At 43.7% G+C, this 13434-nt stretch overlaps 1 protein-coding gene across 1 annotated transcript in view; it reads left to right on the forward strand.

The window, feature by feature from the left end:
* The window catches only part of CTNNA3 (catenin alpha 3), a 550231-nt gene that overhangs the window by 482076 nt on the left and 54721 nt on the right, over window positions 1-13434 (forward strand). The window contains exon 14 of the mRNA XM_035137674.2: window positions 7273-7365. Coding sequence (XP_034993565.2) covers window positions 7273-7365 — 93 coding nt within the window. The remainder of the gene's footprint in view (window positions 1-7272; window positions 7366-13434) is intronic.

Here is a 13434-nt window from a genome sequence, read left to right on the forward strand (position 1 = left end):
TTTTGTGTGTGATGAGAGAATTACTACTGTATAGCCTTTTCAGAATCACAGGCAATGAATCTGAAAGAACATTTTTCATGCTCCCAAGATTAGAAATGAACAAGTGGGACCTGCAATAATATGTTTTGGGACGAAGTTCTCCTGTTCAGGGTCTCAGCCATGTCCCTTTCCTGGATGCTGCAGCCTCTCTCTTCTGGGAGACTCAAGCTTTGACAAGTCTCTAGGGGAGCAGTATTCTGCAGTGAAGGGGAGACCTTTATGGCAGAGGTTTCAAAACCTTTTGAGTCCATGTCTGCCTTGACCAACTACATACATTCTGTGGCTCTCCTGTAGGATTTTCTATCTTTCCTTCCTTCATTAACTCCTCTATGTCATGCCCCACACTGTTTTGGAAGGTCGCCCAACTCTCAGGAGCAGCTTTTTGGGCTGCATGGCTGGATAGGGGGAAGTGGGCACCCTATTTTGCATAAATAGACGAGTCCTCTGCCAGTGCAAAAAGCAGTACAGTGGTACCTCGGTTTTCGAACGTGGAAAATCTGGAAGTAATTGCTTCTGTTTTCAAACATGCCTCAGAAGTCGAACGGCTTCTGTGTGTTTTTCAATTTTTTTCAATTGAACTTGCAGCTAGCGCTTTGCGCCTTGGTTTCTGAACGTTTCGGAAGTTGAACGGTCTTCTGGAACGGATTACATTTGAGAACTGAGGTACCACTGTATCTGTGACCAACCCCACCCAAAGACATGCTTCGTCCCTCATCCACACATACCCCTTAAGGCAGGCATGTCAAACCTGCGGCCCTCCAGATGTTTTGGCCTACAACTCCCATGATCCCTAGCTAGCAGGACCAGTGGTTGGGGAAGATGGGAATTGTAGTCCAAAACATCTGGAGGGCCGCAGGTTTGACATGCCTGCCTTAAGGATAATTTCCCTCCTCATACAAGCTTAGTCCGTCAACTAAAATGGTTAATTCCACTACCAGTGATTTGATGAGGCAACAGCCTTCATTATATGAACTGCAACCCCTGCCAGGTTAGGCAGCCCCTTACTGACTTGCACAGTCAAGAGCAGTAGCCTTCTCCTGCCCCCTTGCACTCTAAAAAAGGCAATGGGGAGAGAGGAAGAGAAGACAAGGGAAGGGAGTCACAAGCAAATACATTCCTTCATATTTGGGCCCCCAAATGGTTTTCCTATAAGCCCACCCCCATCCCACCTGTATCTTCTACACATTCCCTCAGGTATATCTATTCACCCCCGCTCCCCAAAATTCCACCCTCGAAATTTGGCCCATAACTTTAGGACTACACGTAGCTTCCCCACTTGTTACCCCCCCCCTCACCTGCACCCAGCTCAGGTATTCTGTTTCCAGGTCGAGGGGTGGTGGCAAGAGTGCATGTGTCAATGGAAGTGGGATGCAAGTTCTGTGGGCCTGGGTTTTTAAGGGCTATTTAGGCAGTTGGACTGAGGTTTCCAGTGCAAGTACAATCTGTTCAATATTGTCAATGAGGTAGCATTTTTAATGCTTAAAATACAGAATATTACTTATTAATTTTTATAGGACATATTGGTCTTCCAGCAATAGGGTCACTGGTGAATAACAGAAAAGCTAGTACAGACATGAAGATTGGACCCTGTGGGGAAATGCATATTAATTGACTCTTACAGAATTTATGCATTGTCAAAAAGTTGCTTAGAGGAGATAACTAAATCTTACGGTACATGGAGTCTTGAAAAACCTTCAACATTTCAGAGTTGTTTTCACTGAACAAGAACTCTGGATTCACCAAGAATTTGCCAAGAGCTTTGGCAAAATATATTCAAAAGAACATATCACAGCTTTGGTAAATACTTCCAGAAGGGTTAAAAAAAAAAAAGCCTACCAGCAATTTTTCAGTTCTCGGTGAAAAGGTTCACATTTGATATGTCATTGCATAGATATGACTGCCAAAGTAGCAGTGTGGCATCCTTGCATTGACTGCAGAATTAGGTGAGATCATCCATGCCATTCATTTGGAAGGCAAAGTCAGCAGAACATAGGGCATGGAGCAGACGTGGGGAAAGGTACTACCTGCAATATATAAAAAAAATCTTCTTGACTAAACTAGCTAGTGATAGCAATGTAAATCTAGTCAGAAGCCAATCTGTGCTGAGTTCAGCATGTGGCATCAACCATTCACTCAACTGATCCAGTCCACAGCAATGTCAGTAAAACTCTGCATACCGGTAGGTTGACTAAAAATGGTAGTTGCCATGAGCTGAAATTATACTTGTCCATTTTGATCTATTCATCCTGATTTGCTTGCACAGTGTTCATGCAGCTTAGACTATATCTAGTCTTTTTTGATCAATCTGATTTTCTTGCAGGAAAGTTATACAACAATGAACATCCTGATTTGCTTATGTGGTGTTTACACATTTCCCTGTTAATTATTCAATCATTCCACACATTTCAGATCTAACGACAAAAAGTCCTCCGGGGGGGGGGGGGGGTTTACTAGGACAATAGAGTTGTTTAAATCAGTTGAATTGCACAAACCTAAAATTCTAGTATGCACTTCAATCCTTCCCACAGAATACTGGAGTCTGGAGGCAATCTTTGTGTATGTTTATGATTACATAATTGACCGAAAAAATGCACGAGGGACTGCATCTCCCACAGTGGACCCCCTCCATTACTTTTATCTGTCATATTGTTTCAACATCCTCTCAATATAGAACTGAATCAAGACAGGATTGAATCCTGCATTTTCTTACATGCTATGTTTGTTCTGACCAAAACTATAGATTTAGATGAGTCAAGTCCTCTCTGCATTGCAGATGTAACACCAGTTGTACTTTGCTCTAGGGTCTGAGGATTGTTTTTCAAATAGTGAAAAAGCTGTCTAAGCTTGTACCCATCACTACAGCATATTTGCCTACAGTGATTGTCTTCTGCTTAGGAAAAAAGAATGTATACTGTGGAACAGTAAAATCTGGGGTTTCCTGCATGTAATGGAAAAAAAACAAATACACGTATAATGAAGATCTTTTAAGGATTTTCTTTTCTGAGCAGCCTGCTCAATCGTATTATAAGCTCATATTTACCAGGGTGGTTTAAGAATGTAGTCTTTTATTGTCTTTCTGAACCAAGGCAAAGTTCTATCTAGGCTAGGACTCTGTTTTCAACAGTAGCCAACCAGTTGCTGTTGTGTGGTGAAGTAATGATAGCTTTCCTCTATGGATATTTATAGGTTTTTAAAGTATGTGTGCTCAGGGTTAGGCATGAATCTGTAGGCATCAGAGCAAGCCCTACCATTGGGCAGAATTCAGGGGACACTTCAGGTGGCAGATGCTCTGGAGGAGGGAGTAGCTGTGTTGCAGGACTGGGCCATGTATGTCCTGTAGCTTCTCCTGCTATCACTAAGGTAGCCTACTGCCCTCGGATACGGTGGACGCAACGGCAGAATGAATCCAACACAATCTCGGCTATAGCTGCACCATGTTGATTCCTCCATTGATAGCCCACCCCCTTTCAGTAACAAATAGCAGTGCATGCCGTTGGGAAGCAAGATCAGCAGAACAGCCATGCCTGCACTGCTCAGTTGGCTGCTCCTGATTCTTTGCAGTGTTGAAGTAATTCTCAACTGCCAGGCTGATTGGCTTCTGTTCACTTGTGAGACAGGGTATGTGTGCCCATTTCCACAGGTTAGGAAGGGTGGAGTTTGCATAAGAGTCATTGCTTCAGTAATGAAGCATCTTAACTTTGGACCTATAGGAACTGGAGGCTACCTCCATTTCTGCTCTCAGGCCCTGATCTGAGCAGGTGTTTGCATGTACTTACCTTCTCTCCTCCCAAGCTGCCCCATATGCAGCTAGCCAGGAATTTCAGTGGTGGCTCTGAAGTTTCTACCTGCCTTGTCATCTCCTCTGTGCCTATGACTGCAGGAGATGGGAAGCAGCTGTGCGTGTGTGAGAGAGAGATGTAAGTGCTGGCCAAGAACTGAGGCATTTGGTGTAGGCACTCCAGTCCTGGGGCAGAGATGTCCCAATCCCATGACTCTTCTGGGTTACTGGCAGTATGGAGATCTGCTGGAGAGTGCTGCACCTCTTGCTCCTTATGTGAGCAGGGCTGAACCCTAGGAGACAGCACTCTGTCCTTCACTTCATGCAGTAAAGTGCCTTGCACTGGCCTTGTGTGCATATTCAGTCTCAGGGTGCCATTGCCTGGGAGCAACAACAGGGGAGGGTGATTGCCTTTCCAGCACTGTCTGTTGGTTTACTGGGCATGTATGTTTGACCCTAGTAGAAATAGGATGGTGATCTAGATGGGCCTTTGGTCTAATCTGGCTGCATTCTCATTATGTAAATTAAAATGATCTTGGGTAGTGGGGATGGAGATTATTGTGGTCTTGGAGAGTAAGCAATACTGGGCTAGATTGAGTAATAGCCACGCTATTACACTAATTGCAAGGCCATACCATTCATATATATTCTGCTATAGCACTTGAAAAGTACCCACAAAGAGAAGGATTTTGAACATTTTGATAGGAGAGAGATTCTCAAAGTACAGGGATCAGGGATGTTGTATAATCAATGTGTCGCTCACAATTTCAAGAGGATTTTCACTGCAGAATACTAAATTAGGGAAAGGACAATGCATATTATTTCCAGGAAAAAGGTCCTAGGGGCTGAGAAAGCCCTCTAAATGGGAATCTGAAGAGCCACTGCCTGTCAGCATAGGGCATCCTTCCCTAACCTGGTGCCCTCCAGATGTTCTGAGCTATAGCTCCCAGTAGCAGCAGCTGCACTATACAGAAATTAGGTGACAGGAGTGAAAAATGACAAATGAAACCAAGTGTGTATATGTCTGTAATAAAACTATTTCAGCTAGAATTTAATTAGTTCAACCAGGATTTTATTTGTCATTAGAGCTTGTCAGAATTTTTGTAGATACATGTCTAATAATTTCATCTGGTTTATTCTGAGCAGTTGAATACCACCCCATGTTATAGCAAAATTTACCCCAAAATTAGAGAAAATGGGTGGGACAGGTGAAAGAAAGTGGCAAACGCCTGCAGAGCTTTTCAGTATCAATTTTTATTGATTGTTAAGTGGTCTAACCTCAGTTGAGGCCTAACTTCAACAACTAAAGACTTATTGACTGCTAATGGACATTTTCAGCTGCTCAGACATCAAAACAGCAGCAGCACCACACGCACCTTAGTGGCAGATGAGGCTGTGTGCTTTTGGTACAGAGATATAGCAGAGAAGAGAGCAGATATTGTTGAAGTGTTAGTCAACTATTAAACAGAAGTGGACAACATGGTGAGGCAGCACTGGTCACCTGACCTCCAGCTGATGAGATGGTCCCAATTTCTCTGGAGAATTGTGAGAGATCATTTGCACACACGTACCGTGTTTCCCCTTTTTTAATACGTAGTCAGAAAGTAAGCCATGGCAGGGTTTTTAACCATTTGAGAGCTATTAGACATACCCCGAAAATAAGCCATACTTCCGCACCAGCTAGCAGGACCCAGCATGCCGGCCGCGACAGGAGGAGGAAGCCTGCCGGGTCGGGTCAGTGCCCGGAAGCGGTGGCGGCTCATGCGCTGACAAAGCGTGAAGCAGCGCCGCACGGAGCACCAAGGGCACGAGCGGCAGGAGGAAAGAGAGAGAGGCTCGTTGCTTAGGCACTTTAAGAGAAGCAGCCAGAACCGATCTCCACATTACGAGCCTCCCTTTTGCGCGTGCGGGCATGTTAAAGCCCCGATCAGTTCACTCCCCACTTCTTCCTCGCCATCCCTCCCTTTCACACGTTGCCTCGACCCCGCAGCCCCCCTCCCTGGCCATCGTCCCCTAAGTGCAGCGCTGCTTTGTGCTTTGTCAGCGCTGCAGCCGCACTCTCTCTGTGTGTGTGCGCGTCTCTTTCTTTATCTCCCTGTGCGTCCGTCTCTGTGTGTGCGCGTGTGTGTGTGTGCGCGTGTGTGTGTGTGTCTCTTTCTCTCTCTCCCCCATGCGTCTCTCTCTCGGTGTGTCGGGGTGTGTGTGTGTGTGTGTGTGTGCGCTCGCGTGTCTCTCTCTCTCGGGGTGTGTGTGTGTGTGCGCGTGCGCGTCTCTGTGTGTTTGCGCGCACGTCTCTCCCCCCCCCGACAGAGAAAAGGTTCCGCTTCGGCTCGTCATTCAGCCGCCCCGGCCTCCTCACTGAGGGCCGAAGCTGCTCCCCTCCCCCTCCTCCCCTTTCATCCCTCCCTTCCCTCAGTTGGTCCGTCAGTTGGGGTTGCGCGCGCCCGCGCCAGGGGCATGGCCCAAGCCTCGTCCCCCTCGCGCTTCCCTCACAAGCGTCTCAGAGTGGGACGGGCCACGGCCTCCCTCACAAAGTCCCCCCCTGTGTGCACATCTGTCTCCGAGGCAGGTGGCCATCCAGCCTCTGCTTAAAAGCCTCCAAGGAAGGAGAGCCCTTGACTCAGGATGGGTAGGAGGGAAAAGGGAAAAAATAGAAGAGGCAGAAAATGGAAAAGACCATAACAGAGTGGCAGAGCACCCTGTGCTCTGTATGCAGAAGGATCTCAGGTTTAACCCCCAGGTACCCCCAAGTTTGAAATCCTGGAAAGCTGCTGCCAGCCTGGTTGACAGTAAAAACTGGAGAGCTCAGTTGGCTAGAGTGTGGTGTTTATAATGTGCGCGGAAGAGAGCGCCAAGTGTCCTGAGCCACTGGGACCCAGTTGTACCAGCACTTTTTTTTAAAAAAAGACACCCCCTGAAAATAAGCCACCGTGTGTTTTTTTGAGGAAAAAAAGTTATAAGACGGTGTCTTAAAAAAGGGGAAATACGGTAGCTCTAATATTTATCCTAATGAATTATTAGGATAACGTGGTGAAATCAGCCTCCTTTTACAAGCCTCATAGGTTACTTTGTAACATTTGTTTTTTATATAATCACAAGCCATTTTGTGATAGCATTGTGATAGAAACATTGCATTGTGTAAGCCATGCATAACTGTCACAAATATAACATCCCAGAAAATCAGGAATGATCAGTGCAAAATATGGGGGTAAAACAGTCTGACTGTACATTCAGTTATATAATTATATGCTGCACAAAAACTAGTTAAATAGGCTGAAATGAATAATAGTTCATGTTCTTGAATTCTTCACATTTTTCTTATATGTGCATTCATTGTGGAAGTGGGGGGCAATATGCCACCTACATTAGGTCCAGGCGGAAGTCTGGTATTCTGTCACAGGTGTATGACATTTTTAAAGTTCATGCATAAGAATAATGTCACGTTCTTTTCACAGACCCCAGAAGAACTTGAAGATGTCTCTGATCTTGAAGACGATCATGATGCACACAGCCGCACCAGTACTCAAACTGAAGGGAAAACAGACAGGGTATGTACCAAAGCCATTTTATTCAAAAATAGTTGATCAAACTGCCTGTACTGTTTTTCCTTTAAGGAGTCTTTATTTCATTGTGAATTGTGCCAAAATATTAACTCCTTTCTCCAGTAGATTTCTGGAAAAAGCATATGAGATGGATCTATATGAGTGAAATTAGTTATGAACTGAATGAGAAAAGGCTGAAGTTCTCAACGCTGGGGTGTGTGTGTGTATTCAATTTGCTTGTGAAATGCCCACTCAAAATTGGAAGGTGCTCATTCCATGAAGGGCTGATTCTTATTATTGAGTGTTCATATTCAGGTATGTTGTTTGAATACAAAAGGAAACTAGTTTTAAACAGTTTTGCTAATACTGCTATGTTGTAGTTCTCTCCCTGCAGCCTGGCTCTTATGGAGACTATTCACACTCCCAGAATTTAGGCTAACCTACATTGCTCAGATAACTGTTGTTGTTGTTTAGTCGTTTAGTCGTGTCCGACTCTTCGTGACCCCATGGACCATAGCACGCCAGGCAATGTGAAATCAGATAACTAGGCAATGTGAAATCTCCCATGAGGGCAGTACATCTGTATTTGTGAATCTGACAGATACTGTAGTGTCATATTCAGTTTTAATGGAACATGAAATAATAAGATTTCATTGGGAACTATTTTACTGTGAAGAGTAAAAGGTAGCATTTCCACTTCTCTCCATCACAGCTTGGGAGTGGGCGTGGGAAAGACAATCTTTGGAGAGTAAATGGCGGCACTTCCAACCTTTCCAATCATAGTTCTGAGCAGGTGAGTGGAGGGGTGGTAGCACCATCTTTTACACTTCACAGAAAGAGATGTGAAAGGTAAAAAGCAGCATTTCCAGGACTGCCCCCTCTCAGCTTTAGGGTAGGTATGGTGCAGAATGCAAAATCCAAAGAACCGAGAAAACACTTTATCTTCCAATCTCTCTGCTGAGATCAGGAGATAAAGCTGTGGGGGCTGATGGGCCACTTCCTGAAACTTGCAGGCTGAATCTGGCCCACAGGTTAGTCACCCCTTTTATGTAATTTATATCTTGATCTCCCTGGCATCAAGTGATACAAGATGGGATAGAAATATTTGAATAAAGCATGCACCCACTACCTTGCCTGCAGCTATAGATGTAAAGCAGCTGTTTCAGAAAAAGAGAGTCCAAGTGGTGCAGTTCCAGATGCTCCTTCTTGCAGCTTGATTTCCTCTGGGTTTGCAGTCTCATTGTGAACAAAAATAGTTTTCTGAGCACTAAAAGCAAGAAACAAGCACCCTCCATCTTGTGTCCACTCCCTTGTTCCTTGCATGCTGCTTCTGTTAAGACCTTATCAGTGCCAGTTCCCTACATCAGAGAGACCCACCATTCCAGGAAGACACTCAGAAGAATGACAGCTGAATGTCAGGGTTTGCCGAACAATTTGTCTCTAGGTGAATTGTTTATCCTGTTTACAATCAGCCAAGGTTTTCTGCATCCTGGAAAACTCTCTCTCTCTCTCTCTCTCTCTCTCTCTCTCTCTCTCACACACACACACACACACACGTCTAAACTTGTGTACAATGTAGATACCACAATTCCTTTTATTTAAAAAAAGTCTCTGGGGACATTATTTTAATAATATTAACTCCTGTTATTATGGGATGCACCTTAGTTAATATACAAGAGACAGTTTGCTACCCTATCATTCACTAAATTTTCAGAAACTGAAACAAACAGTAGGAACGGTACCAGTCAAAGTAGCAACCCCCCTTTTTTGCTTTTAAGTTGCAGTGCCTTTCTAGCAATAAAATGGCAAAATCTTCTCAGATTGCAATAGCAATTTTATAGAAGGCGAGCAACCCAGCCAGCCATAATCTGAGATATATATGCTCTCCTAGGAACCTGTACGTACCATCTTGAGAATTACCACTCATTGGGATAAGCTCACCTGCTGCTGCACAAGTACTATTTTCTCTTTGCGAGGAATGACATAAAGTTGGATAAACATCCAAACTGGCCAGATGGCTGCTGTACAGATGCCAAATGGCTGGTGCCCTTTTGCACTATGCTTTGGCAGCTATCCAAAGCACCTGTCCTGATCAACAGCTGTCTTCTACACAGTCTACAGGAGCAAAGTCCTCTTCTGCCCAGGTGAATGTTCAGAGGAATAGAATCTTCACCATGCTTCCACAATGGTGTCCAATAGTAACAGCATGTTGGCAACCTCCATGCAGTCTCTGTATAGAATGAATGCAGATAACCAGGGCATAAGTGATTATACCTACTCTTTCTTCAATTTATTATGTTAGAATTTGGGGGGGGGGAATGTATAAATATTCATAGAATCATAGAGTTGGAAGAGACCACAAGGGCCATCCAGTCCAACCCCCTGCCAAGCAAGAAACACCATCAAAACATTCTTGACATATGTCTGTCAAGCCTCTGCTTAAAGACCTCCAAAGGAGACTCCACCACACTCCTTGGTAGCAAATTCTACTGCCGAATAGCTCTTACTGTCAGGAAGTTCTTCCTAATGTTTAGGTGGAATCTTCTTTCTTGTAGTTTGAATCCATTGCTCCATGTCCGCTTCTCTGGAGCAGCAGAAAACAATCTTTCTCCCTCCTCTATATGACATCCTTTTATATATTTGAACATGGCTATCATATCACCCCTTAACCTTCTCTTCTCCAGGCTAAACATACCCAGCTCCCTAAGCCGTTCCTCATAAGGCATCGTTTCCAGGCCTTTGACCATTTTGGTTGCCCTCTTCTGGACACGTTCCAGCTTGTCTGTATCCTTCTTGAACTGTGGTGCCCAGAACTGGACACAGTACTCCAGGTGAGGTCTGACCAGAGCAGAATACAGTGGTACTATTACTTCCCTTGATCTAGATGCTATACTCCTATTGATGAAGCCCAGAATTGCATTGGCTTTTTTAGCTGCTGCATCACACTGTTGACTCATGTCAAGTTTGTGGTCTACCAAGACTCCTAGATCCTTTTCACATGTACTGCTCTCAAGCCAGGTGTCTCCCATCCTGTATTTGTGCCTTTCATTTCTTTTGCCCAAGTGTAGTACTTTACATTTCTCCTTGTTAAAATTCATCTTGTTTGCTTTGGCCCAGTTGTCTAATCTATTAAGGTCATTTTGAAGTGTGATCCTGTCCTCTGGGGTATTAGCCACCCCTCCCAATTTGGTGTCGTCTGCAAACTTGCTCAGGATGCCCTCAAGCCATAGCTGCCAAGTTATCCCTTTTTTAAAGGGATTTTCCCTTATGCTGAATAGGCTTCCTCGCGAGAAAAGGGAAAACTTGGCAGCTATGCCTCAAGCCCATCATCCAAGTCTTTGATAAAGATGTTGAATAAGACTGGGCACAGTGCAAATAAAGGAACAGTGCAAATATTTAAAATCAGCTAATTCCCCAGGGTTTAACTGTGACTTTGCAGTGTTCTTAAAACATATTGTGTGAAATTATGTGAAGTGTAGGTGGGTTCCCATGAAGCAAGACACAGTGATAACACCAATAAGTTTTATTGAACTGAAAGAACTGGACAACTGGGGCAAGGCAACTGCTTATATACTTTTCTGAAGGCCTGGGCCACTCCCACTCTCAATGTGTCTGTTGCATATAAGTCCAGGCAATGGGGTTGCAACAATCTCTTTATTCACAGCAGACAAGTAAAAGAGAAAGACCAACTCCCAGCCTACTCCTATATATATGCAGCCAACTGGGCCAGCCTACAAACTCCAGGTGAAACTAATTAAAACAGTCACTCCTAGCCTTAACTCCTTCCTGGCTACTCTGCTCCTGTGTTGTGCCTGCTATTCAATACACAACAGTGTCTAAACTCCCAAGCTTTGAATCATAACTTAGAGTTTAAGGACCAATGGCTACAGCCCAAATCCTGAAACATTCTGTGATTAGATATGTATCGGGCCCAGAATCCTTAGTTCAGACTCAAGTTCAGGCAAACACAGGCAACTGAATACATAACACGATGATTCCCTACAAGAATAACTAAACAAAACACTTGGCAATTAAGGTACCATTGCTGCCCAATTTGGTCTGAATTGTGCCTTAAAATTATTACCTTTGGAGGTTTCAAATAAATAAGGGATTTCCTTAAAATAGTTTCCATGTGGAATAATTTGGAAAAATGGGTGAAATTGCATTGTGCTTGGTCCATGTCTTGAGCACACCAGCAACACTGGGTGGCTTAAAAACAGTCTAAGGCTAAATGTTTGGAGCATGACTCTTCCACCCTCCCTTTCTTTATTAAACGTGTGTAAGTGCAAAGGCAGCTATGAAGCCAAGGCTGCTGCATTCAGCAGCATTGGAAGAAGTGTGAGGTATTCACTGAGAACAGATTTTGCTCAGTGAAGGTATCAGAGAAGCTGAAGGTTACATGCTGTATGGTAGGCCCTTACACTGTACTGTTTTCGGAAGCTGGCTAGGATGTGGTTGCTTAAAAAGGCTGAATTACTTCTGCTTTCTGATGTTTTGATATTTTAATGTGGCTGCCTGTGATTGTTATTGTGGTCTTGGTTTTTATCCTAATTTATGATTTGGTAGAACTGTGGATTGTTTTATATGTGTAGTTTGTGATTGCTAGCCACAATTATTCCCACCCCACCCTGGAAAATAGGCAGGAAGGGATGCTGACAGGATTTGTTCATTAATTGAATTTATATCCCACTTTTCCTCAAAGGAGCCCAAGGTGGTGAACATAATTCTCCTCCTCCTTCCCCATTTTATGCTCACAACCACATTGTGAGGTAGGTTGCAGAGTGACTGTGGTTTCAGATTTGGGTTTAGCTCTGGAGGCTGACAATTTGCCTAGGAAAAGTTCTGCTGCTTCCCTTCCTGTTGCCAACTGTCTGTATATGGTACTCACTGCCTACTGTTATTGCTGAATTATGCCATGCCACTCCCATTAGGACTGCATCATTCATTGTACATGTGTGCTCAAGCTCCCATATGGAAATGTCTCTTCTTGGGGAAAATACAAATTGTGGCAAAACATGGCAATAGCGGCACAGGAACATAACAACAGCCCTCCTGGATCAAGCCAATGACCCATCTAGTCCAGTATCTTGTTCCCTCAGGAGTGTGATGTCTGATGCTGATGGGATAACCCACAAGCAGGGCATGAGCACAACAGCACTCGGTCCACCTGAGATTACCCACACCTGGTATCCAGAGGCCTAATGCCTATGCCCGTGGAGGTAGAACATAGCCATCCTTGTCCTCCATTAATTTGTATTTTTAAAAATTCCCCTTCAATTTTATATGATTTAATTTAAATTTAAATTTTTATTTATTAAATTTGTCTTTTTAAGTTATCCAAGTTGGTGGCCATCACCATTGGACCATCACCCGTTGAAGCAAATTTCATAGTTTACTATGCATTAGGATGGATTGCAGGGAATTCTTGAACTGTGCATTAAATGGTAAATGTGGAATCTTGGTGGTTTTTAGACAATGGTGCGGTGGGTCATTCCAGAAAACACAAACATTTACAGTACAGTAAAACAATAGAGTAAGCATGCAAAACTATATACAATATCAAACTGAGCCATTTTAAAGCTACAATGGTCTTAACTTGTGCATTTATCTTCGCCACTCAACCCTCTACTTTGTAGTTATGGTGAGGAATGGTATTAACTGATCAAGCACCTAAGATATTTAATGTAGTGAAGTGATCTCATAGTACACTGGACCTTAATGTGACACTAAGCCCAGCAGTGTATCCAAAACTCAGGAGTTGGATTAAGAGACTGAATTCAAATGGAAAAGCAGATGAATAGGTGAGAAGGCATAGGGTTTGTATTTTTGTTTTGGCAGTGAGAACCAAGCAGATATTTTATATTTTACATATAAAATTGGATTCACAGACAAGCTGTTTATGTAACGTTGAGAACTCTTGCAGTGATATGATTGTTATGCAGAAGATGCCTGACATGATTTCACAATAGCTCCTGCTTGCCCTTCAACCTCCTTGCCTCCATATCTTTTTGCTTATGAAAATGCATTTGCAGATGCATTGTAGTCTCCAAACAGCTCTGCTACGCTTGAATTTAA

This window comes from Zootoca vivipara, chromosome 5 (genome assembly GCF_963506605.1).
Source record: "Zootoca vivipara chromosome 5, rZooViv1.1, whole genome shotgun sequence".
In the NCBI taxonomy this organism is placed as follows: domain Eukaryota; kingdom Metazoa; phylum Chordata; class Lepidosauria; order Squamata; family Lacertidae; genus Zootoca; species Zootoca vivipara.